At 47.1% G+C, this 26,424-nt stretch overlaps 1 protein-coding gene and 1 long non-coding RNA gene across 3 annotated transcripts; one reads left to right on the top strand and one right to left on the bottom strand.

Annotated features, from left to right (window-relative positions):
- The first annotated feature begins 16 nt into the window (after nucleotides 1-16).
- On the top strand, nucleotides 17-25,492 carry HADHB (hydroxyacyl-CoA dehydrogenase trifunctional multienzyme complex subunit beta). Of its 2 annotated transcripts, none has more exons than XM_083733598.1 (16): nucleotides 17-156; nucleotides 4,779-4,853; nucleotides 5,392-5,433; nucleotides 7,830-7,926; nucleotides 8,730-8,774; nucleotides 9,296-9,395; nucleotides 12,379-12,466; nucleotides 14,070-14,257; nucleotides 17,646-17,826; nucleotides 18,447-18,568; nucleotides 20,045-20,124; nucleotides 20,246-20,293; nucleotides 22,542-22,629; nucleotides 23,174-23,248; nucleotides 24,582-24,746; nucleotides 24,981-25,492. In XM_083733598.1, the coding sequence occupies exons 2-16, from the start codon at nucleotides 4,787-4,789 to the stop codon at nucleotides 25,014-25,016; spliced, it is 1,422 nt and encodes a 473-aa protein (XP_083589724.1). In that variant the 5' UTR covers nucleotides 17-156; nucleotides 4,779-4,786; the 3' UTR covers nucleotides 25,017-25,492. The 2 variants fall into 2 exon arrangements, with proteins under 2 accessions (XP_083589724.1, XP_083589725.1); XM_083733599.1 differs by having other exon boundaries at nucleotides 152-222.
- On the bottom strand, nucleotides 9,626-9,885 carry LOC310841206. The gene is made up of 2 exons (XR_014562405.1): nucleotides 9,813-9,885; nucleotides 9,626-9,774 (listed from the first exon to the last, which is right to left on the bottom strand). It is a non-coding gene; the product is annotated as an uncharacterized lncRNA (long non-coding RNA).
- Nucleotides 25,493-26,424: the final 932 nt, after the last annotated feature.

Genomic DNA, 26,424 nt, shown 5'->3' with positions numbered 1-26,424 from the left:
GGAAAGCGTCGCGCGGCGTCAGGCGGCGCTGAGGCAGCCCCAGGGGCGACGGTGGAGGCCCGAGGGGGCTTTCCTGGCCGAGGCGCGCTCGGAGGGGGAGTGGCGACGCCTGAGGGAGAGAGTCGGAGGGGCGAAGGAGGCTGCCGGGCGCGTCAGGTGAGGAGGAGGAGGAGAAGGGCCGCCGGTTGTCCCCCTCGCTCTCCGAGCTCCGTGGGGCGCCGGGTTCGAGTCCTGACAGGGGTTGGGGGCGGTGGGGGGGGCTGTGTGACCCAATGGTTAGAGCCATAGATTGAGGGCCTGGGGGGAGGGGGACCAGGCCTCGAGGCCGCTCTCTGGGGGGTGACATTGAGCCGCCCTCTGCTTCCCTTAGCTTAAGCCCCATGCATTGCACCGAAGGGGGTTAGACTAGATGACCCCTGGGTGCCCCTTCCGACTCTACAGCTCCAGGTTACCTCACAGGGCGGAGGAGAGAGAGCCGTGTTCGGACCCTGGAGCTCCTTGGGAATGGAGCCCGGTCTTGGTTGGGGAGGGCGGGGTATAAAAAAAAAATTACCATTATTATTATTATTATTATTATTAATGAAAGGCGGGATGAGATCAAGGGGATCGGGGAGGATTTATGGCTCCCGAGGGATTACCAGGGGCGACAGTCACATGACTGACACACACCCTCTATTGTTGGGCTGAAGAAAGTAGGGTGGGGGGTTTTGTATGGAAGGGAAAATTCCTTCCAGTAGCACCTTAAAGACCAACTAAGTTAGTTCTAGGTATGAGCTTTCGTGTGCATGCACACTTCTTCAGATACATGCACACGAAAGCTCATACCAAGAACTAACTTAGTTGGTCTTTAAGGTGCTACTGGAAGGAAATTTTTTTGTTTTGACTATGGCAGACCAACACGGCTACCTATCTGTAACTGGAAGTATGGAAGGGAAGTGAGCTCAGTCAGAGCAGTACGAAAACTCCTGGCGTCAGAATTGAGGCCCTAAGAAGAGTCCCTGCAGCTGGATCAGGCCAAACCCGGGGGCCCATCTAGGCCAGCCTCTTGTTCTTGCAGGGGCCGGCCAGGTTCCCTAATGGGAAGCCCACAAGCAGGGAATGGGGGCAGTAGCCCTCTCCTGACTGGGGATACCAGAGGCATGCCTTGATAGCAGTCTTTATCCTCCATTTTTTTAAAGACAGTGATACCTTGGGTTACAGACGCTTCAGGTTACAGACTCCACTAACCCAGAAATAGTACCTCGGGTTAAGAACTTTGCTTCAGGATGAGAACAGAAATTGCGTGGTGGCGGCAGCAGCGGGAGGCCCCATTAGCTAAAGTGGTGCTTCAGGTTAAGAACAGCTTCAGGTTAAGAACGGACCTCTGGAACGAATTAAGTACGTAACCAGAGGTACCACTGTATTTATATTCTGGTTGACAAAACCCTGCCCTGGTTCCTTAAAAGCTTCCACTACACCAGTCCCGAAAGACCTGCATTAGCTCCCAGTACATTTCCGAGCACAATTCAAAGTGTTGGTGCTGACCTTGAAAGCCCTAAACGGCCTCGGTCCAGTGTACCTGAAGGGGTGTCTCCACCCCCATCGTTCAGCCTGGATCCTGAGTTCCAGCTCCGAGGGCTTTCTGACGGTTCCCTCCCTGTGAGAAGTGAGGTTACAGGGAACCAGGCAGAGGGCCTTCTCGGTGGTGGCGCCCGCCCTGTGGAAAGCCCTCCCAGCAGATGTCAAAGAGATACACAGCTTTCCAAAGACTTCTGAAGGCAGCCCTGTATCAGGAATTTTTAAATGTATGATCCCTTATTCTATTTTTTATGTGCTGGAAGCCACCCAGAGTGGCTGAGGAAAGTGGAACTCCCGCCAGATGGGCGGGGTATATATAATAAAAATTATTATTATTACAAACTATGACAACAAGGAAAGGACAGAGAGTGTCCCATTATTACTACAATGTAGAAAACTTCATAGCCTCTTTAGAACATTCAAAGTGCTTAATGTACACAGTCCTATTGTCATACTTACAACAGCCTTGTGAGGTAGCAATTGTTGTTTTCACCATGTTATACTCTTAGGAGAGGGAGTGGTTGACTTAACTACGGCCTCATGGCGGGCATGAAATTCAGACCAGGGATTTTGTAATTTGTAATTTTGTAATTTGTAGTCCAGTCTCTACACTGCTCCAGCCTCACATGTTATGAAACTACCTGGGCTTGTGGTGTGCTGTGTGGTTGCATATTTTCTTTACAGGTAGTATATTTGCCAGTTTTGGAACTTGATGGATATTGTGGCTCTTATGGAGCTCAAGGGAGGGCTTTGTGCTGATGGCAGATGCTGGAGGCCAAGAAGAAGCTGTTCATTTTGTTAATATTATGCTGGCACACATAATTGTTAATATTATGCTGAGAAAGATAGCTGGATCATCTAGTTCTCTGTTCACTGACAGTGTCTCTCCAGAGTCTCCATTCTTTCCCAGTTCTACCTATAAATGTTGCAGATTCAGCCTGGGCCCTTATACATGCAAAGAATATGCTCCACCGCTAACCTATAGCCTCTTCCCAAAGACCTTAATGGGGATGGACTAGGTTAGGTATTACCTAGTGTGGGGTGGGATTTGGTTCGGAGGGATGGTATGGTTCCAGAATCATTTTAGGGTTTGGACCCACCTGCAAGGAGGGAGCTTGGTGCGGCATTGAGAGGAATTTGGTCTCCAAAAAAACTGACCTGCCCCCCGCCTCCGAAGGCTAACTTGATTGTATATAATAATTTTTATTAAATTTCAATACAGATATACATAATTACCATATCAAAAATTTATCACAAATTTTCTCTTTTGGACTTCCCTCAGCTTCTCTCTCAATCATCCGTATTTAATATTTGGTTACACATTTTCTAAATTTAATATTGCCTTTTAATATACCCTCCCAATCTTATTTACTTTTTTACAATACTCCTCCAACTTTCACAGAGCTTCTTGAAATCCCACAAGGGTTGTTTTTTCATCACATATACTTTTCAGATATTCTACAAATTTTCCCCAGTCCTCGATGAACTTATGGTCTCATTGATATCTAATCTTCCCAGTTAGTTTATCCAGTTCTGCATAATCCATCAGTTTCATTCTCCATTCTTCAAGGGTGGGTAGTTCCTCCTGTTTCCATTTTTGGGCCATTAATATTCTTGCCGCTGTCACTACGTATTGGAAAAGTTTACAGTCTTTTCTATTTATTTCATTTCCTACTATTCCTAAAAGAAAAGCTTCTGGTTTCTTTACAAATGTATATTTCAACATCTTCTTCAATTCATTATAGATCATCTCCCAGAAACTCTTCACTTTCTTACACTCCCACCACATATGGTAAAACGTCCCTTCTTTTTCTTTACATTTCCAACACTTATTACATGTTTTGAACATTTTCGCTAATTTAACCAGTGTAATATACCATCTATATACCATTTTCATAACGTTTTCCTTTAACACAGTACATGCTGTAAATTTTATGTTCTCCTTCCATACTTTTGCCCAGTCATCCAATTGTATATTATATCCGAAAGCTCTGGCCCAATGTATTATAACCGACTTAACTTCCTCGTCCTTTGTATACCATTCCAACAGCATTTTATACATTTTTGACAAAATTTTACAGTCATTATTTATTATTTCTGTTTGAAATTTTGAGTCTTTTTCAACAAATCCTTTCTCCTTAAGATCTTTTTTAAACATTTCATTTGCTTGGAAGTAATGCAACCAATCATATACATAGTTTTTAACTTGTTCATAAGATTTCATTTTCCATTTTCCTCCTCCTTTAACTATCAACTCACCGTATGTGGGCTAACTAGATTGTAACATGGAGCTGGGGAGGTTGGTTCCTGAAATGAAAGATTAGGGAAATGAATGGGTTGAGTAATATGGTTATGAGCCGAACACTTGTAAGGATTTTTTTTGAGGTATTTGACTTTTAATAAAGCTGAATTTCTTGTCTTGGAACGGAGAGAGAATGCTTTGAACATGGTGTTAAAAAACATAGGCTTTTTACAGTCTTAAGCTGATGTGTAAAGCTATCCTTTGTCATTTCTTAAACATGCTAAGTGCCTGTTCAGGCAGAGATTTAAAACAAATAAAGACAAAGACACAACTGTAGCAAACTCTGTTTACTGGGGTTGCAAACTCTCTGGTTTTATCAAAGATGTCGGGCTACTTTGCCCTTTGGGCAACATTGCTGCAAAAAGTTTCCATAAGATAACTGGGGGGAAATCTGCAGTCAGTTACCGTATTTTTTGCTCTATAAGACTCACTTTTTCTCTCCTAAAAAGTAAGGGGAAATGTGTGTGCATCTTATGGAGCGAATGCAGGCTGCGCAGCTATTCCAGAAGCCAGAACAGCAAGAGGGATTGCTGCTTTCACTGTGCAGCGATCCCTCTTGCTGTTCTGGCTTCTGAGATTCAGAATGTTTTTTTTTTCTTGTTTTCCTCCTCCAAAAACTAGGTGCGTCTTGTGGTCTGGTGCGTCTTATAGAGCGAAAAATACGGTAATCAGTTTTGCATCTTTGCACTGTAGAGAAAGAATCACATCATTGTGTCTCAGGTTGTAGTTTCTGCTTGCCCAGTGATCTGTCCGAAGACTTGGCAGTGGCTTTGGAAAGCAGGTGGGGTGGGGGGGAGTGATGACCTTGACTTTCCTGGACCGGGCATGTGAGCTGAATTGGCTGACCAACATGAATGTTGCTAACAAGCCAAGCAAGATAAATCACTGGCTGTCTAACCCTCCTCACCCCCCATTTCAGATTCCAAAATGACATCCATGCTGACCTGCTCTGCCAGAACGCTTCCTGCTATCTCACCATGGGCTGCTCGATTAGGTAAGTTCAGCTGCTTCTGGTTAGGGGCCAAATTTGTACAAATATTAAAAGATTAGTCATAGTGGGTTGTAACTAACTGTAACATTGACAGCATGAATCATTTCTCTTATTTGAAGCTTTTGCAGTGTCTTGTAATTGTGTCTAAATATGTCGCTCTGTTTTTATACTTCATGTTTATTTCAAGCTGCTTTGGGCACAATCTGCCATAGAAAACTTGCACTATAACTAAACTAGGATGCCAGTGGCCCTGCCTAAATGATTCCTTTTGTTTTAATGCCTCATCATCTGAACATCTGTGCCAGATTGCTTTGTCTATAAACCATGACAATCAATTGCACAATAGGCCAGTTGCAGATTTGGAAGTGATCTGAAATTGAAAGCACTGTCATCCAAATTGAGACCAAAGAAAAGCTGCAGCGTAATATTCCTGCCGCTGTTCATCCTAAACATTAAAGTCTCTTTGAGCTTTGGTAATTGAGATAATCTCTGGTGCTGTTGCTTTGTTCCTAACTTGGATTTTGTTCTGCTTTTCTTCCAGCTGTAAGATCCCTCAGCTGTTCGCCCCAGCTACAGACAGCAGGTAAACCAATAACATCACCAGTAGAGCAATCCTAAGGTGGAGGTGGGGTGGAGAAGATGCTCTATTGGAGAAATTGTCCTTTGTAAGCCCTGCCAGCTCATGCTGGCCAGAGCAGAAGGTGGGAAGAAGGGACATTTTCCTCTTTTCCTGCTGTGGTCTGGGGTTTGTATTTTAATTCCCACCCACAGACGGCAGGCAGTGGCTGGGGAATAAAGTACATCAACTTCAGGGCTGGTGTGGTCTTGCAACTAGCTTGGGAGTGTGTTGGAGGCTTAGGATCATACAGATCCCCTGTCAAACTTGGAAATAAATCCCACTGGTTGATTTCAAGTACAGTGGATGCTCAGGTTGCGAACGTGATCCGTGCGGGATGCACGTTCGCAACCCGCGCCTGTGAATCTGCTCGTGCGTGGGTTGCGATTCAGTGTTTCTGTGCATGCGCAAAGCACGATTTTGTGCATGCGCGACTGCCGAAACCCGGAAGTAACCCGTTCTTGTACTTCTGGGTTTCGGCGGTCCGTAACCCGAAAAAACGCAACCTGAAGTGGCTGTAACCCGAGGTAGGACTGTAAGTGCATTGCAGCTCTCAGTTGATTCTGATTTGTCTTCTTAAAACAACAGCAACAAACTGAGAGAGAAATCCTTTCTAGCTCCAGCAATAGTTTCTTGTTTTTCCTTTTGCATTATTACAAAATTCTTAGGCATCTAGTTGCAACTCTCTGTGATCTCAAGCTGGCACTCCCAGTGATGTACAGGAATCTTGTAAGGGAGTGGTCAAACTGGAATAACAGTTTAATGAGACTGACTGAAGGTTCCTGGGAAGAGAGTCTCAAGGCTCTCAATAAGATAACCTTGGGTCCTCTTTACAACCAGGTCTCCAAGTCTCTTTACTTAGTGTCTTCTTCCACTGAAGTGGGTTAGACATGCACTACCTACACCCAATAGGCACTTTGGACTTTGATTTTGTCTTGTTTCTGCAAACATTTTGTGCTCACTGCAAATCATACCTGTGCGGAATCCACAAAAGCTGGTGTTCTGGTTCAGAACGTCACCTTGTGAAGTGAGACCCTCTTTACGCAATGGAAACTGGGTGTCCCTGTTTGTCTGTCTTTAAATTGCATTTGCTGTTTGGGGATCCAAGTGCTGTGCTATTTGTCATTAATGATGAGTTTCTAGACAAATTTCAAGATTGCCCTAAAATCTACTAGGCCATTTATTGTTAACTTAGCAAACTTGTCCCTAAAAGTTATTTCTTTCTTTATACTCAGCTCCTTCAACTTTTCTTTTTCTTTTTTAATATATATTTATTAGGATTTTTAAACATAAATGCAAAAATAATGAACAATGTAACATATATCATAACATAATTTCTTAACTTCTTTGGACTCCCTCACGTCTCCCGCTCCCGCTTGCATCATTGTCAATTCTTGCCCGCAATTTATCATCTTGTTTACATTCTTATGTCCCATTCATTTAGAATATAATCTAATAATTCTCCCAAAGGTTTATGATTTTTCCTCAATCTCACTTATCATCCTAGTTGCATCTAATTTAGTGGTGCTCAATTATTTATGATCTAGCCTCCATCTTAACATTCAACCAAATTACAGTGCTTTTTAAAGTAAATCTTAAATTTCTTCCAATCTTCTTCAACCTTCTCTTCTCCCAGGTCTCGGATTCTGCCGGTCATCTCGGCTAGTTCCATATAGTCTATCAGTTGCATCTGCCACTCTTCCAGTGTGGGTAGATCTTGAATTTTCCAGTGCTTGGCGATGAGTATCCTTGCTGCCGTTGTTGCATACATAAAAAATGTTCAGTCCTTCTTTAATACCTTCTGGCCGACAATACCCAAAAGGAAGGCCTCTGGTTTCTTAGTAAAGGTATACTTAAATACCTTTTTCAGCTCATTATATATCATTTCCCAGAAGGCCTTCACTCTAGCTCCTTCAACTTTTCAACATTTGGGAGTAGGTTATAAGGATTAGCACTTTTCAGTGTTCATGAAACTTTGTGTATGTTGTTTCAGGAGTATGTTTTGCCAATAGATTGGGCATAGCTGAACACACAGTCTTGAATGCTTCTCAGACTGGATGGTGACTGTGATGGGGAATTAAACTCAGGTTTTGACTGAAACCAGGGATGGAGTACTAATGACCCTCCAGGTCTTGTTGGATTGGGCTTCCATCAGGCCCAGCAGGCATGACCAGTGGTTAGGGATGGTGGGAACTAGAAGCCAGCAGTCTCTGAAGTGCCCACAGTTCCCCCTTCCTGGCTTAAACTCAAAAAGGACTCTCGCTCAAAAACCCAGGCATTCTTCCTTGCCTTTTAATAACAGAAATGTTGCTCTTGATCTGCGTTGTCTCACTCAGTAGTCATTTATCATTCTCTTTCCACAGCTCAGCCCAAGACTAAAAAAACCTTGGCTAAAAATGGGGTGAAGAATATTGTGGTGGTGGACGGGGTTCGCATTCCATTTCTGCAGTCAGGAACCTCGTAAGTATTAAATCCTTCCTTGTAAAGTCTGGGAACTTGTAAAGGACTTATAATGTCTCAGGGGAAACCTGTGTTGACGGAGAAAATGCCTGTGCAGCTTCGTAAAATTAATTTAAAGTTAACTGAAGATGATGCGCTTACTAGCCTGGCATGTAAATAAGAGACTCGACAGCTACCATTGTCCTGTGCCCATCTGTAGAGCAGTGAGTGGCTGAAAAGTTATGAGGCATTGCCAAGATTTACCAGGCAACGTCCACTTTTGCAGTGGACTTTTCTTCCATTAAGTAATTCAGTATATTTTCATGGACCAGCCTTATGATCCAAAACAGCACTCGTAGCAATGTAGAATTACTTATAATTAGTTATTGATTGGTTATATTATTTTGTCGATTAAAAGTCGATGTTAAAAGGTTGCTGGTCACATCATTTTTCTCTGTTCATGACCTGTGCCACAAACTAGATTTAGTTAACACCCATATTAGAGTGCTTTGTAAATTGATAGTCATATCCTTTTATATACAAACCTTTCATGCTCTTCCACATCCGTTTAACGTTCCTAACCCTTCTGTTAGAATCTTTTAGCTTCTTTTAGATTCTTATAGTCTTTTATATATACCTTCTGTTTTAATAATTTTAGTTTTCCAGAATGTTTTGCAGATTTTAAATGATTGTACCCCACCCTACTTATGCTGGTCTGTGACTGTAATAAAGATTTGATTGATCTGTTCACCCTGCGCTGAGCAAAAAACAAAATCCTTGCATTGCTGAGGCCTTAATGTTTTTCTTTCCTCTCTAATCGTCAGGTATGCAGACTTGATGCCACATGACTTGGCCAGAGCAGCACTAAAGTAAGTAGTGAGTTAATGGGTAAAACAACAACAATTGGAGAGTTTTTTTTCCTGAATGGCAGGAGTTACACTCTAGATTTACTTGGAGTGACAAAACAAATATGTTAGTGGGGTAACATGGTTGCTATGAAAGCTGTGGATCTGGGTGTACACAGCAACTGGCTCTCTGCTATTGTGTTGTTGCTAAGCAAACTGGTAGGGTTGCCATATTTCAAACAGTGCAAAGCTGCTGAGCTTTTTCGGCAAAATCACAAAATAAAATTGCCGTTCTTGAGATATTTTTATGGAAAAAGGCACTGCCAACATGGTCAGCCATATGTCTGGATTCCCCCAGACATTTTACCGATTTCTGCCCAGATGCTGGATATGTCCAGAAAATTCGAACGTATGGCAACCCTAAAACAGGTTCATCTTCCAAACCCAGCTGCTTCCCAGCTAATGTGAAATAACCACCCAGAGGGAAATGCTCTTGGGTTGGCCTGCCTGCCACTGATTTTTTCCTCTCTGACCTTTTCCCGCAGAGGCTTGCTGAACCGGACTGATGTGCCCAAGGACGTTGTGGACTACATTGTGTTTGGCACCGTTATCCAGGAGGTGAAAACCAGCAATGTAGCTAGAGAGGTATGTTAAATTATTGAAAGAAGCGCTAGGCAGCTACACAGCAGAACATCTCTGCGGTCACTTGAATACCAATTGTGTGTTTTATGAATGGGCAAATCGTGGTGGGTGTGGCGATCACACAGGGCTCCCGGACGTTTGACGGTCTATTGACCCTGTGCCACCACTGCAACTGCTTTCTTTGCTGCCACCACCCCGTTTCTCATGGGGACACACGGAGTCCAGACAGTTGATAACATAAACAAATAATCAAGTTTATTTTTAAATGCAGGAACAAGCTTATGGTTTCAGTTTATTTTTCTCTTGTCAGTTTCTTAATCTTAGTTCCTAACAACTCCAAACTGATTATTCCAACTATCTATCTGACTCAACCTAACGATTCCTCTCACTCTCTCACAGTACAACTCTACCAAACCACACCTAATCCTCCCTCTTCCTTCTCCAACTCCCAAACCTCAACTGCCTTTCAAAACCTCCCACTCTAACTTTTACTTCCCCCTTGCATTCTCATTGGCCAATCAAATCACATTTTAACCCTTTTCTTATGACCCACCTTTCCTTATGACCCACCTAGGAGGCACCTGCGTGTCAACCTGTTCATTCCCTTTGATAGGAACCCAGGAAGCTGCCTAATAACAAGTCCTTGGTCCATCTGCCTCAGTATTGTCTACACGGGCAGGCAGCAGTGGCTCTCCAGGGTTTCGGGCAAGAGTCTCTCCCCACCTTACCTGGAGAGGCTGGGACTTTTTGCTTGCAAGGCAGACCCTCTGCCACTGAGCCACGACCCCTCCCCTACAAGAGAGCAGACTTTGAACTTGCCAGCTGGGATCCCCTTTCGTTTTACCAAATACTTGATTTTGCCAGTGCGCCTGTCTGCGTACGTGTAGATTGCAAACATTGGAAATCGTCAGTATTTATTTATCAGCAACCCTTGGCAATCCTCCACCAGTGACTTTTTGTCTTGCACACAAATGATCCCTGGTTTCTGATCGTGGCCAGAACGTCTTGCAGTGTCTGCACCTTCTCTCTAAGGCCAAGCAACCGTTTGTGCGGCTGTCTGGCAGGGGAAGCCCAGTGCCATCGGACGCTGTGTAGAGCTGGCAGTGCTTCTCCAGGATCCTGCTTCGTTTGCCGCAGCCTGCTGGCTCCCATCTCACGGGCTGCTCAGTCCAGCCCTTGTTTTTAATTTTAACTTCCAGCCCTGTCCTGAACTTTCACCCACTTGGCTGTGTCTCAGGAGCAGCATTCTGTGGCAATGTGTATCCAAGCCTCCATGACTCAGGTGTTTTCCTCCTGTGTCATGGACACGTGGCGGGGGCTGCCTTATCCCGTAGCATCACAGAATTTTAGTGTTGGAAGGGAGCCAAAGGGTCATTGGGTCCAACCCCCTGGAAATCCTCAGCCAGGCCATTGGCTCACCTAGCCTAGGGCTCTGCAGATTCTGGCTAGCAACAGTTTCCCACTACACCAGCCAGTGTGGTGTAGTGGTTAAGAGCGGTGGACTTGTAATCTGGCGAACCGGGTTCGATTCCCCGCTCCTCCACCACCACCTCCTCCTCCTCCTCATTCTTCTTCTTCTTCTTCTTCTTCTTCTTCTTCTTCTTCTTCTTCTTCTTCTTCTTCTTCTTCTTCTTCTTCTTCTTCTCCTCCTCCTCCTCTCTGGTAGAGATGGGCCTTTCCCAGCCCTTGTCCCCAAGTTATCCTTTATCCAGAGATTATGAAGCCTGGTCATAATTGTCATTAGGCTGAGCGCCATGACGTATTATTGATGCAGTCAATCTTTTTTTCTTTCTTTCTGTAAATTTGTTTATTTGGTTTTTCAAATTAAAACTTTACAGTCACATATCCAACTTGCAACATGAAAACAAGATTCCAAGGAATCTCTTGGACTTCCCTCCTCCCCTTTGTGGGTCCTATTATTAAATCATTTCCTCCTGCATCTTTTATAATAATTCAAATATTTTACCTCTCCATTATGTCCCAAACTCACCATTAAACTAAAAGTGTCATTCCAGTCCTAACGGCTTTAACTGTTTACAATTGTTTTTAAGACAAATTATAAATTTCACCCATTCCTTATTAAAGTTTCGGTCTTCCTGATTTCTGGTCATTTTTGCCATTTCAGCATTGTCCACCAACTTGATACAGTCAATCTTAATATTTTCCTCCTGACAAATGTTGAGTTTCCCCTTCTGTCAGCTTGATTTAAATGTATGGAGTAAAAATAGGATTTATTTATTCACTTTATACCCTGCCCATCCTCTCGAAGGAGCCCAGGGTGGCAATTACGGTACATGTTATCTTATTTATTTTATTGTGTTTGTACCCTGCCTTTTACTCCCAGGAGCTCAAAGTGGCATACATGGTTCTCCCCCTCCTCATTCAATCCCCACAGCAGGTCTGAGAGGTAGGCAGTGTCTGGCTCCAAAGGGTCATCCAGTGAGCTTCATGGCCAAGCAAGGATTGAACCCTGGTCTCCCAGGTCCTAGTCCTGCACCACTGGCTCTCAACATACATAACTTGTCAAATTTGGTGGATATTTTGTCTTCACCCTCAGACCAATAGTAGCCTCTTCTGAAATGCTAAAATCTTAAAGCACATTTAGGTGAGTGCTCCCAGTGAACAAGCAGAGACTCCAGAATGTGTTCTAAGGGGACAAATGGTTTCATTGGCCACTACCCTGCTTTTGAATAGCAACAGAATCATTTTTTGTTTTGTTTTAACAGAATCATAGTTTCTGCAGGCTTCTTGTGCTAGCAAGTGGTTGTCTGTACGGACCCAAAGAGCAGATTTGCCTCCCTGCTCAGCCACATAATACGTCAAGTGGCCTTTGGCAAGACCCAGGTGCCCCTCACAAGATTTCTGCAAAGTCAACTGATACACAAGTCACAGCCTGCTTCCCACCGCAGGAAGTGTTGTAAAGATAAAGCTCTTTCTCAGCACTCTGTTTGCTAAGCTTTCTGCACTGTGTTCCTCCTCTCTGTAGGCTGCCCTGGGAGCTGGCTTCTCTGACAAGACACCTGCCCACACGGTCACCATGGCATGCATCTCTTCAAACCAGGCGATGACAACAGGTACCAGCGTTGTCTGGGGGGGGGGGCACAGTTGAAGAACAAGGGGGAATGCAGCAATTGGCTGTAGAGTTGCAAATAACCTGTCGGATGCTTCTCCAGCAGGAAGCAAGGTATTGCCCTGGGTCTCCGAAGTGGGAGTTCATTGCTCTCCGCTCTGTCCAGAAACAACAGCCTCCTCTTTCAAAAAGCACCTTTTTTAATTTAAAAAAAAACTGTTAAATGTTTGAACACATGTTGGCAAAAGCCAAAAATGCAGCTCTCTCTGGTAAGCAGCAATGTTCCTTCTTGTGGATTGATGACTGGACACGTGCCTGGTCAGTGGTTCCCAGGTGGGTGGTACCACCCCCTGGGGGCCAGTGGGATTACCTAGGGGAAGGCTAAGAGGCAAGCGGGGGGCAGGGGGGCACTGGATTGGGCCCCTCTTAGCGCCTTGATCTCTTATTTACAACTGACCAAGCTGGAGCCAAAACGGAGCAGCTTCCTTGCTTCGTAGTTTAAGTTTTACTGTTCTTATCACTTACAATTTTATTTCCTTTGGTCACGTTTGTTTGTATTTCTGAGTCATCACAAGATGGCCAGCTGTTGGTAATGGCGGGTTTCTCTGGATCAGGGTCTTCCATTTTGTCGAATCAATTAAACTAAATAGTTTTCATTGGATTTTGAGTAATTGTGCAATGGATTGTTAATGTTATGAATTTTATTGTGTTGTCATCTGCATTAGCGGGTTGTGCACAGCGGAGTTCTGAATTATGCTTTTCATAGGGTAGGGTAGGTGCACTGCAGTGAGTTTATGGAACCAAGGGGGCAGCAGTCTGAAAATGTTTGGGGACCACTGTGCCTTGTCCTATGCAGAAGGAGTGTCTGGCAGATTCTTGCTGCTGTCCCACTTAAGACAGCAAATGGGTGAGATCTAACCAAGACAGAGGAGCAGGTTGACCAAGGAGGGTGAGCACGGAAGGAAGAAGGTTCGAAACAGCCCATAGAAACACCCCCCTCTCCACTTACAGTCGGAGCACCTAGAGGGCAAGAAATTTTCGCAGTTGCAGTAGACACTGCGCTGTAAAAATGGATAGAAATGGTGGGCGTTGATCAAAGATTTCAAGTAAGAATTGGCGAATGTGTTGCTTTGGGTGTTCTGAATCTGGAAGACTGATAACCTTTTCTGTAAATAAATGCTCTAGACCAGCCTTTCTCAACCTGTGGGTCCCCAGATGTTGTTGGACTACAACTCCCATCATCCCTGAGCTAGCTAGGGGTGATGGGAGTTGTAGTTCAACAACATCTCAGGACCCACAGGTTGAGAAAGGCTCCTCTAGACGGATTGGGCTGGAGTCTGCGTAAAGAGGCCGTGAGGCCATTTCCCCCAGACCACGGCCACCTGCTGCCCTGCTGCTACCACATGGGGCAGGTAAAGATGTGGGTGCAAAGGACACTCAGGAGCTTAAAGGGAGCGCCTGGCCGTTCCTTGGTGAGTGGGAGCTCCCCCTGGGCAAGTACCCAAGGGCAGTAGCAGGGAGGGCATTTCTCACGCAGGAGGTCATGCTGCCTTTTCTCTCCTGGGAAGTGTAACTCCTCGGCGCCTCCTTCCTCCCAATATCTGCAGGAGTCGGTCTCATTGCATCTGGCCAGATGGACGCAGTGGTGGCTGGTGGCGTTGAGCTGATGTCCGACGTCCCCATCAGACACAGCCGGAAAATGAGGAAGACGATGCTTGGACTCACGAGGGCAAAAAGCTTGGGCCAGAGGCTGTCCCTCATCTCCAGGATCCGTCCCGATTACTTTGCTCCAGAGGTAAAAACAATGAACAAGGCTAACCCCATTTCTCTCTCCTCTTGCTTCTTCGGTGAGGACAACAAGAGGACAAACCTCTCCTCAAACAACCGTTAGTCTGGTGTTCAGTTCCCAGCACTCAAGGAAACCAAGAAGCTGTGAAAGAAACTGAATGTTGGAGAATTCAGGGCAGACTAAGTCCTTCTTCACACAGTGCATATAGTTAAACCATGGAAGTACAGGGGGGCAGTGATGGCCACCAGCTTGCCTTTAAAAGAGGGTTATACATTCATAGAGGAGAGGCTTTTGACAGTGTCCACCGTCAGAGGCAGTGATGCTTCTGAATACCAGTACTGGAAACCGCAGGAGAGGAGAGTTGTTCTTGTGCTCAGATCCTGCTTGCTGGTTTCTCACCATAATAATGATAATTTGTTAGTTCTACCCCACCCATCTGGCTGGATTTCCCCAGCCACTCTGGGCGGCTTTCAACAGAACATTAAATACAGAATAAAACTTCAGACGTTAAAAGCTTCCCTAAACATGGCTGCCTTCAGATGTCTTCTAAAAGTCAGATAGTTGTTTATTTCCTTGACATCTGCTGGGAGGGCGTTCCACAGGGCGGGTGCCACTACCGAGAAGGCCCTCTGCCTGGTTCCCTGTAACCTCACTTCCTGCAATGAGGGAACCACCAGAAGGCCCACGGCGCTGGACCTCAGTGTCCGGGCAGAACGATGGGGATGGAGACACTCCTTCAGGTATACTGGGCTGCGGCCGTTTAGGGCAGGGGTCGGCAAAGTTTTTGTGGCTTGGGCCAGTTCACGGTCCTGCAGATGCCACAATGGGCCGGAGTGTGTGCGTGTGCACACATGCATATGCAAACGCTATTTCCAGTGCTCCTTCTGGCACAGAGGAGGCGTGTGCAGCTTCCCATTGACTGCAGGAGCTTCCTGCAGCCAATGGGAAGCTGGCCAGCGTCCCGGAAGGTGGTCCCCGCTCTGCTCTGTGCCGATTTAGCGTGGCGCATGGGAGCCGACCGAGCGGGTGGCGGGGGTCCCTGAGCAGGCTGTGGGGGTCCGTGGGCCGGTTAAATGACCCCCATGAGCTGCTTGTGGCCCATGGGCCTTAGGTTGCCGACCCCTGGTTTAGGGCTTTAAAGGCCACTGTGAGAAAGGATGCTGGACATAGGTTCTTTTGTTAGGGGTTGAAGAAGTTCCCCTTTCCCGTCCCCAAACTCCATGGGAGGACGCAGAATCTTGGGCCGTGGAGAAAGAAGCAGCTGCCAGGGAGCAGAGAGCTGCACTTGGGGAAAGGGGAGGAGGAGAGGCAGGATCAAGGCTGTCCATTTGGGGGTGGCAGAAAACGTCACAGTGTGTGTTGGTGAAGGAAGCAAAAGGATGAGCTGGTGTAGTTTCAAGAAGGAGAGGTTTCCAGAGCTGGAAGTGCTAGGAATGTTAAAACGGCAGGTGTTTGTGGGAAAAGGAGACAACAGGGCAGATAGATAGGCAAAGGTGGGGGGAAATAAGGAAGAAACATACATTGAAAATATTGTCTATAAGAATAAAAGAGAATTATTGTAAATTAGTTTGGAGGCGGTATTTAACACCAGTCAGATTAAATCAAATAAACAAGGAATATTTGGTGTTATGTTGGAGGGGATGCCAGGAAACCGGGAATTATGTTCACATGTGGTGGGGGTGTATATATGTTTAAAAAGATGACAAAGGGTGTTTAAAGAGATAACATAAATCACGGGGTTAAAGCTGACTGAAAGTCCAGAGGTAGCATTGTTATCAATTTACGATGGGGTGGAAGGTTCGCAGGCTGTGAAGGACTTGCTCACAAATTTGTTGACAGCTGCATGAATTATTATAGCTGGGAAGTGGAAGGGGCAAGCAGAATATAAAATGGAAGAATGGTATAAATTGGTCTGGGATATAGCTGTGAATGATAAATTAACATGTGCTGTTAAGGTAAGACGGGGAATATGCAGGAGAATTGATTTTGAGGAGATATGGAGGCTGTTTGTAGAATCTGCACTGTTAAAACGGAAAGGGGTCAAAACATCGCAAGAGGGGTTGAAATTTTGGGAGGTTGCATAGTTACAGTGGAATGGTCTCGGTGGTGGGGTGCACATTTTTATTCTTATTTATTTATGATGATTTGTGTTGGCGCTGTCTGCACGTAGCTCAGGGGTAGAGCATCTGCTTTGAAAGCCAGAGGTCCCAGGGTCAGTCCCCGCTGGCATCACCAGGTGGGGTTGGGAGAGACCCCCGTCCAAAACCCTGGAGAGCCACTGCTGCCAGCCAGTGTGGACAATATGGAGCAAGATGGACCAATGGGTTTGATTGCTCCTTCCTATGACCAATTTTCTTATTTCTTTTTTAAAAATAATTTTTATTAAGCTTTCCATTTTAACAATCCAATCAGATCACATTAAGTATTCCAAATTATACAAATACATATCGTACAGTCCAAATATTCTGCCAAATTATAATTTTTTTGATTGGGGCTTCCCATGCTTCAAGTTCGTTGGGGTTCCAATCATCTTATGTCTCCACTGCCTTGAGTTTCCAATAGTTCCTTCTTTAAATCTTCCTCTTGTTATCCTTCCTTCTTTCATGGCCTCTGAGTTGTTTCCACAGGCGAGTTGAAATGAGCAATAATGTGCTTCTGTGTGAAATATGTATGACTCTCCTTTTTTTTTTTTTTTTGCAGTTGGTAAGTCTATTGTTTGCAGTATCTCCTCACACACTGGTGTTTATGCCGAATCAATCCAAAAGTCCTTCTCTGGTGGCAGACGCCATCTTCTCTCGGTTCCTATGAAATAAAATCTAGGCGTTTGCTCATTAATTTTCTCAGACAGGTTGCATCCAACATTAGTCTTTCCAGGGGAGATTTGCCAAATCGGACTTGAAGTACAGATATAATAACAAAATAAGAGCTCACCTCCCCCATGACTATTTATTTCTGCAACTCGGTCTTATCCCATAATGGCGGATCCCAATTAAAGAATGCGTCACATTACCCTTCTCAGAATCCGCCCAAAATTTTTTGGTGTCTTTCCAGCGGCTAAGGAGATCCTGCTTCTTTCTAATATCAATATTTGGAGAGTCTCTTATCTTCTTCCAAGCGTTTCAAAAAACAAAAGCTTTAGTTATATAGTTATGTGGCTGGGGAAACCCAGCCAGATGGGCGGGGTACAAATAATAAATTATTATTATTATTATTATTATTATTATTATTATTATTATTATTTAGTATTGTTATTTCCACATAGTTTATATTTTCCCATCTCACTTGCTGTAGGTAATGTAAACGGTTCTTCGGGGGGGGGGGTTGTTAGGTATTATCGTAGTAGAAAAAGATTCCTATGACCGATTTTCACCCAGCCCTCTCTGGCTCCCACCAGCTCCCAGCCGTGGCTGAGTTCTCCACCAGCGAGACGATGGGCCACTCGGCAGACCGCCTGGCAGCCGCCTTTGCCATCTCGCGCTTGGAGCAGGACGAGTATGCCCTGCGCTCCCACAGCCTGGCCAAGAAGGCCCAGGACGAAGGGCTCCTCACTGACCTCGTGTCCTTCAAAGTGCCAGGTACCACGATGGGGGTCCTGTTGGGAGGAACCCCTGGGCAATTCGTGGGGCGTTGCTTGGGAACTTGCGGATGGGGAGGGGGTAAGAATTATCTGCTGCAGGAGGGGGAAGCCCAGTTCCCTTTTACCCACACGACTGGACCTAATGGTCAGGGGTCTCTTTACCTTTATCTTTAAAATGAGGCTGCATTTTAAATTGCATTTTAACCTGTATTTTAAATTGGTTTTTTCTTTTTTTTCCTTTTTCTTTTTCCCTTGTTATGTTTTTACTGTGATTTTATTGGTGTTAGCTCAGGGCGGGATATAAATAAAAATTATTATTATTATTATCATCATCCTCATCATCACATTTGGCCGACTTTGATCCTGAATCTGATCCTTTGGCTGCTGTTGACCCCAGGCAGAGGCAGAAATTCCTAACGAAAGGAAGGGCTTCTAGGAGCAAAAGGGGTGGGGTGGGGATAGGGAAGAGAGGGCCTGTAGGTACGGGAGACGTTGCTGAGGTGAGGATATCCTTGGGCACTGTAGAAATGAGGAAGCCTGAAGCTTAAATACTGGTCTGAAAATAGCTAGCCAAATCTTGGGACTCTGCAGGGCTCTAAATAACCTTGGTTCTGCCAGGCAGGGACACTGTTGTGCGGGACAACGGAGTCCGCCCGTCATCGATGGAGCAGATGGGGAGGCTGAAAGCCGCCTTTGTCAAGCCCTATGGGACAGTCACAGCCGCCAACTCGTCTTTCCTGGTAAGGCACCACACGCCGCATCATTTGAACAAGGGATTTTCACCTGAAATCATTGACCAGAGTTCGAGGCAGCGATGCTTCTAAATACAGTACCCAGAAACCTCAGGAGGCAAGAGCGGTCTTGTGTTTGAATCCTGCCCGCAGGTTTCCCACAGGCATCTGGTCAGCTCTTCTGCAAACAGGTTGCTGGGCAGGATGGGGCCCCATGGGCCTGATCCAGCTAAAGGCTCTTCTTGCATCCTTAGAGTGCTCTGTGGCCCAAGATTTAGCTGGTATGTATTTATATGATTTAAAATAGATGATGATAGATAGATAGATAGATAGATAGATAGATAGATAGATAGATAGATAAAGGTAAGGGTACCCCTGACCATTAGGTCCAGTCGCGGACAACTCTGGGGTTGCAGCGCTCATCTCACTCTATAGGCTGAGGGAGCTGGCGTTTGTCCACAGCTTCCGGGTCATGTGGCCAGCATGACTAAGCCACCTCTAGTGAACCAGAGCAGCGCACGGAAATGCCGTTGACCTTCCCGCCGGAGCGGTACCTATTTATCTACTTGCACTTTGGTGTGCTTTCGAACTGCAAGGTTGGCAGGAGCAGGGACCGAGCAACGGGAGCTCACCCCATTGCAGGGATTCGAACCGCCGACCTTCTGATCAGCAAGCCCTAGGCTCAGTGGTTTAGACCACAGCGCCACCCGCGTCCCTTTTAGATAGATAGGTAGATAAATAGATAGATAGATAGATAGATAGATAGATAGATAGATAGATAGATAGATAGATATAGGGCTAAAAGAGGTAAAGGAATTTGACTTTACAGAGAGAGAGGGAGAGGTCTGTCTTCTGGTTTGCCAGCAAACTGCAATTGTCTCTGTACAGACATACAGCGTCCCTCTTTAGGCCTGTCCCCAGGGGGCCAGTGGGATGGGAGGAGAGGCTGCCAGTGCCTGGCGCTCACTTGCCTGCTGCCAGCCCGTTGTTTGGCACTGAACATGAATGGAGCGTAATCTCTAATCAGCTCCGGCCGGGAAGGCCAACGGTCAAGGGGGATGGGAGTTATGGCCCAACAACAGCAGGAAGACCACCTCGGCTTTCTCCCCCCCAACCCCTCCTGCATTTGGCCCTATGTATCAATACCCCCCCCCCCATAAACAGCTGTCTCTCCCCTTCCCTGGCACCACAGATGCAGGCTGGCAGCCTCTTTGAGAAGGAGGCCTTGATTTCAGCATGTCATAGAATGACAGTGAGTTTTAAGCCTTCCTTTTGAATTCCTGAGATTGAAACTCACTAAAATGCAACGTCCTTTTCCCCATTGTGATTCCTGCATTGCAGGGGGTTGGGCTGGATGACCCTTAGGGGTCCCTTCCAACTCTACAATTCATATGTAGTGCAGCTGAATACAGAGACAGGCAGATTGTGGGGGTGGGAGCGGTCCCTGCTCTCGGCTGACGGAATATTCTTGGCTCCTTTCCCCAGACTGACGGGGCCTCGGCGGTGCTGCTGATGTCCGAAGAGAAGGCTTTAGCGATGGGGTACAAACCAAAGGCCTACCTCAGGTACTACGCGGGCATCCATCTTCTGCTTTTCCACACCATCCCTTTTGATAGTGTGGCAGGCCTTTCCCTCTGCTGTCTCCTCCCTCCAAGAACCCCCAACTTATTTGCTTTTCTTCCTCAGGGATTTTGTGTACGTCTCCCAGGACCCAAAGGACCAGCTCCTGCTTGGGTATGTTGCAAATGGTTCTTCCTCTCCGTCGAAAGACCTGAGGCTGCCTTTCTAGCCACACACAGCCAGTTCTGCCCTCTCCCAAAGCTTCCTGGCTATATCCTTTCCTGGTTTGTTTATTTGTTGTGTTTATGGGACGCGGGTGGCGCTGTGGGTTAAACCACAGAGCCTAGGACTTGCCGATCAGAAGGTCGGTGGTTCAAATCCCCGCGACAGGGTGAGCTTCCGTTGCTCAGTCCCTGCTCCTGCCAACCTAGCAGTTCGAAAGCACGTCAAAGTGCAAGTAGATAAATAGGTACCGCCCTGGCAGGAAGTAAACAGCGTTTCCGTGTGCTGTTCTGGTTCGCCAGAAGCGGCTTAGTCATGCTGGCCAGAAGCTGTCTGCGGACAAACACCGGCTCCCTCGGCCAATAAAGTGAGATGAGTGCGGCGACCCCAGAGTCGGTCACGACTGGACCTAACGGTCAGGGGTCCCTTTGCCTTTACCTATATTCCAACTTTTTTCTCCAAGGAGCTAAAGGTGATGTGCATGGCTCTCCCCTTCCTCGTTTAATGCACCACAACAGCCCTGAGAGGCAGGTTAGGCTGGGAGAAGGCAGAGACTGGACCCTGGTCGCCCTGTGAGCTTCATGGCTGAGTGCGAATTTGAACCCCAGTCTCCCAGGTCCTAGTCCAACACTCCCCAAGGCATCCCCAAACTCGGCCCTCCAGCTGTTTTGGGACTACAGGTGAAACTCGGAAAATTATAATATTGTGGAAAAGTTCATTTATTTCAGTAATTCAACTTAAAAGGTGAAACTAATATATGAGATAGACTCATGACATGCAAAGCGAGATATGTCAAGCCTTTGTTTGTTATAATTGTGATCTTATAGCGTACAGCTGATGAAAACCCCAAATTCACAGTCTCAGAAAATTAGAATATTAAATGAAACCAGCAAAACAAGGACTGCAAATAGAGCAATATTGGAGCTCTGAGAAGTAGAAGCATGCATACGTACTCAGTACTTGGTTTGGGCCCCTTTTGCATCAATTGCTGCCTCAATGCGGCGTGGCATGGCTCCCCAAATCTCTTTTCTGATGAGAGCAGCTTTTGCATCTCATTTGGAAACCAAGGACTCAGAGTCTGGAGGAAGAACGGGGAGGCACACAATGCCAGATGCTTGAAGTCCAATGTGAAGTTTCCACAGTCTGTGTTGATTTGGAGAGCCATGTCATCACAATATTCTAATTTTCCGAGTTTCACCTGTACAATTCCCATCATCCCTGAACACTGGTCCTGTCAGCTAGGAATGATGGGGGTTGTAGTCCTGAAACAGCTGGAGGGCTGAGTTTGGGGTGCCTCCTCTAACCATTAGGCCACGCTGGCTCTCAGTGGGCAGTTCCGATATTCCTGGGGCGATTGGGGTTGGGCAGTTTTCAGGTCCTGCAAGTAGCAGGGGCCCGAGGCAGGCAAGGCAGGGGCCACCCATCTCTTTGACTCTTGGGCATGCAGGCCGAGCCCCGTCTACTCTTTCCGTGGGGTGGGACTCGTGTGGTTGGCATCAGCCCCATCCCAGAGTCATTCAGGGGAGGCGGCCAAGTTGGAACAGGTGAATGCTGATTAGTGGCAAGAAATACCAGTTTGCCAACAACACCCGCGCCCCAGTTTGGGTGCCTGGATTTTGGAACTGAGGCCTTGAGGGAGGGGGGCAAGCCTGAGTCCTGGCAGCTCAGAGGAACTGCACAAAACCTTATTGCACTTTGGAGTGGTTCTGGTAGGGGTGTCACGATTCCTCCTGCCCACCCGCCCACATCTCAGTACAGTGGTACCTCTGGATGCGAATGGGATCCGTTCTGGAGCCCTGTTCGCATCCTGAAACGAACGCAACCTGTGTCTGCGCATGCATGGGTTGCGATTCACTGCTTCCGCGCATGCACGTGATGTCATTTTGAGCGCACGCACGAGCGGCGAAACCCAGAAGTAACGCGCTCTGTTACTTCCGGGTTGCTGCAGAGCGAAAGCGCTACTCCAACCCGAGGTATGACTATATTGTTAGTGTCTTGTAGGCCTTAAGCAAATAAAAATAGCCCTGGTTATCTTAGCAGAGGATGGGGTGCAAATTCAACCCAGAAGGGCTTTCTGGGTGCTGGCGAGACAGGCAGTGGCCCCCGGGGCCGGCCCCTGCAAGCCTCCTCCCCAGGCGGGCAGCTCTTTCTGCACTCGCAGCCACTCTGAACGCCACTCTCCGTTCTGCTCCCCTCCCAGGCCAACCTACGCGACGCCCAAAGTCCTGGAAAGAGCCGGCTTAACAATGGCAGACATTGATGTCTTTGAATTCCACGAGGCCTTTGCAGTAAGTATTTCTGAGAGGGGAGGCTGAGAGGCCATAGGATAGCCATCTTCAAACATCTGAAGAGCTGCCGTGTACAAGACTGAACAAGCTTGCCGTCTCCGGCTTCAAAGGGTGGGACCTGGACCAGTGGTCTCCAATGGTGGACCCTCCGTCCTTTGAGGCTTTTAAAGAGAGATTACGTGACAGGGATTCCTGCCTTGCAGGGGGCTGGACTAGATGGCCCTTGGGGGTCCCTTCCGAGCCTACAGTTCTAGGACTCTATTTTCCCCCCAGTAAGAAACATCCAATTAATACATCCAATCATAATGCTCCAATTCAAATAAAAAACTAAAATAAAAAAGACCAAATTATAGTCCAAATTATAATTAGTAATTTTTCGGAGCTCCCCATGGTCTGTATCTCTGAAGCATATCTCTATATCTTAGTCCTGCTTCTCCTTCTATCCATATTTTCCACATCTCGATTTTAGTGCTTCTACAGTTCTAGGGCTCTATCTGCTGTTGCTGCCCAGAGCGTCACCCTTCCTCTCCCTTTTCCCTCCTAGGGGCAGATTCTAGCTAATATGAAAGCAATGGATTCGGATTGGTTTGCCCAGAACTACATGGGCAGGAAGTCTAAGGTAAGGGGCCAATGTTGGCAGTTTTGCTGTGAATGCGTCCTCCTCCTTTATAGCCTCTGCTTTGCCTCGCCTGCAGGTGGCGCTGTGGGTTAAACCACAGAGCCTAGGGCTTGCCGATCAGAAGGTTGGCGGTTCGAATCCCTGCAACAGGGTGAGCTCCCATTGCTCGGTCCCTGCTCCTGCCAACCTAGCAGTTCGAAAGCGCTTCAAAGTGCAAGTAGATAAGTAGGTACCGCTCCGGCGGGAAGGCAAACTGCATTTCGACTTAGTCCTGCTGGCCACATGACCTGGAAGCTGTACGCCGGCTCCCTCGGCCAGTAAAGCGAGATGAGCGCCGCAACCCCAGAGTTGGTCACGACTGGACCTAATGGTCAGAGGTCCCTTTACCTTTTACCTTCTTGCCTTGCGTGCAAAATGGAAAGGGCCTGGGGCAGAGGCAACATCGTTGAAGAGTGGCTGGGGAAACCCAGCCAGATGGGTGGGGTATAAATAATAAATTATTATTATTAATATTATTGAGGAGACGATGATTGGAGCTGGATCAGTGGCTCCCAAATCTTTCCCCAAGGACCACTTGAAAATGCACTGTGCTTGAAGCTGTGTGATTTTTAATGTAGTTTTATTGCTTCTTTTATTTATTTCACTGTATTACACAGTGAAGGGTGGCGCTGTGGGTAAAACCTCAGTGCGTAGGACTTGCCGATCGCACGGTCGGCGGTTCGAATCCCTGTGGCGGGGTGAGCTCCCGTCTTTCGGTCCCAGCTCCTGCCCACCTAGCAGTTCGAAAGCACCCCTAAGTGCAAGTAGATAAATAGGTACTGTTTTATAGCAGGAAGGTAAACGGCGTTTCCGTGTGCTGCGCTGGTGCCGGCTCGCCAGAGCAGCTTTGTCACGCTGGCCACGTGACCCGGAAGTGTCTCCGGACAGCGCTGGCCCCCGGCCTCTTAAGTGAAATGGGCTCACAACCCTAGAGTCGGACACGACTGGCCCGTACGGGCAGGGGTACCTTTACCTTTACCTTACACAGTGAATTCTATGGAATTCAAATTGAACATGCGCTTCAGCTATGCACCACCTGAATGAAACTGGCGGGCCACTGGCGGCCTGAGGACCACAGTTTGGGGAGCCCCTGAACCCAGTACCCAGTTTTCAATGCCAGGGCTTTCTCCCTTCTCACTGCCCCCACGGCTTTGCTCCTTTGGCGGTCTTGATGCGGCTGACCTGGAAGGACCCCCCCTTGATCTTCCACCAGGAGCTGATCCTTCCCCACATTGGTGGTGAGTTTGGTAACTCGTACTCAGGGCCCTACTTTTCTCTTGCCTTCTGCTTGCAGGTCGGCGCTCCCCCTCTGGAGAAGTTCAACAACTGGGGCGGGTCCCTGTCCCTGGGACACCCCTTTGGGGCCACCGGCTGCCGCTTGGTCATGACCGCTGCCCACAGGCTGAAGAAGGAAGGAGGGCAGTATGGCCTAGTGGCCGCATGCGCCGCTGGAGGACAAGTAAGCCAAAGGAGCACCACCTCGCCCTCCCAGTGGGACTGCTGCCTGCCTTCCTTGCCGTTGGCATCTCAGCCCTTGCAGGGTCTTGCTAAATAGCAGCCTTTGCGGTCCTCCTTTCCCAGAAATCCCATCCTCTTCCTCCTTCCTGCCTTTCTGTGGGAGGGGAGAGGTTTGTTCCTCCACCTGCAGGTCCCTTAATGAATAAACCCTTTCCTGTTCCTCTTCTGTTTGCAGGGCCACGCCATGATCGTGGAGCGTTACCCACAGTAACCCCATCCAGGACTGTCTTCCTCTCGCCCTTCGTGACACAGCCATCCCGCTTCAATGCGCTAATGCAAGAATCCCTCCCTGGTCCTTCCTCGAATGGACACCCAATGGCCTTTGTACATATTTTCTAGTAGCAGTTGGACCCTTGGAAGTTCTGCCTAGTCCATAGAGGGGCCTTCTGCAGTTTATCTTCTGAAATGCAGGACACCTCCCCCTTGTATTCTTGCATGAGAACACGTTAAAGATTTGGAGTGCTCTGACTTCCGAAAGCAGGAGGAAGTCCAGAGATGAATGGTTCGGTTTTTAAAGTTAAGCCTGTTGCCGTTTTTCAATAGGGTTTTCGATCTGAACTGCAGTCAACTGGGATATTTAATTTTTCCCAAGGGGGGAGGGCTCAGCCCAAAGGAAGTGGACTGTTAACAAAGGTGGAGCGTTTGTGTCTCCACACCTGTGCCTTAATAAATGAGAGATACAAGGTGGGCGTGGCGAGTGTGTGTCTTGTTCTCTCCAGTTATTTCCACGGTCCTTGAGGGGGCAGGCAGCCTGCAACAGACCCCACCACCACCACGACCAACATTACAATGGGGATTCCTCAGAGCTCAGGTCTCTTGGCTCCTGCAGGGTGATATCGGCTCACGGGGGGGGGGGGGGGATCTGTTTGCTTCAGCCATTATTATACCCCACCATTCCATCCACAGGGGTTCAGCTATTCTCTACCATCATCTAATTCTTGTAAGCGCTTACAGTGTTATTCCTTCCTTCCTTCCTTCCTTCCTTCATTACATATCTATCCCCCTATTTTTTCTCCAAGGAGCTGAAGGTGACGCACATGGCGGGTTCCCCCCTCCTAATTTAATCCCCACAACAACTCTGCGAGGCAGTGACCAGCCCAAGCTCACCCCGTGAGTTTCACAGCCCAAGTCCCACGTGCTAACCACTATACAGCACCTGCTTTTAACACCAGCTTGCTCTTAGAAGTTATTAAGTTTATTTACTGCCTTCATCCATAGATCTCAGGTTCACAACATAAAAATGCAAGATAAAAAACACAAAATATATAAGAAAAATAAGAAAGAAACCTGATAACTCCCCCTCCACGCACAAAACACATTTAAAAGGATATCGGATGTTAGTCAGCCCAAGGCTTGGTTGAAAGAGAACATTTTCAGCTGGCACCTGAAGGTGTATAATGAAGGGGCCAGTTGAGCCTCCCAGGGCAGAGCGTTCCACAAACTGCAGAAAAGACCTGATCCTGTGTTGTCCTTCTGAAGTCCCGCTGCTGGCATGGTGCTCATGGTTGTAGGCGAAAGTGGGTGGCAAAACTGGCTTCCCACATTTCATAAAAGGAACCTTTGCTCCTGGTTTCCAAAAGCTGCAATATGTTTTTGACTGGGCAGGGAGGAGGATGGTG

This window comes from Podarcis gaigeae, assembly GCF_964106915.1.
Source record: "Podarcis gaigeae genome assembly, chromosome: 3".
NCBI lineage: Eukaryota > Metazoa > Chordata > Lepidosauria > Squamata > Lacertidae > Podarcis > Podarcis gaigeae.
The sequence above is the reverse complement of the archived record's forward strand: the minus strand, read 5'-3'. Positions and strand labels throughout refer to the sequence as shown.

Bases quoted from the DNA above. Each gene is read 5' to 3' on its own strand.
- HADHB (XM_083733598.1), top strand. From the start codon at position 4,787: ATGACATCCATGCTGACCTGCTCTGCCAGAACGCTTCCTGCTATCTCA. The intron at 14,258-17,645 runs GTAAAAACAATG...GGCTCCCACCAG, and splicing joins CCGATTACTTTGCTCCAGAG to CTCCCAGCCGTGGCTGAGTT. The intron at 22,630-23,173 runs GTAAGTATTTCT...TTTCCCTCCTAG, and splicing joins AATTCCACGAGGCCTTTGCA to GGGCAGATTCTAGCTAATAT.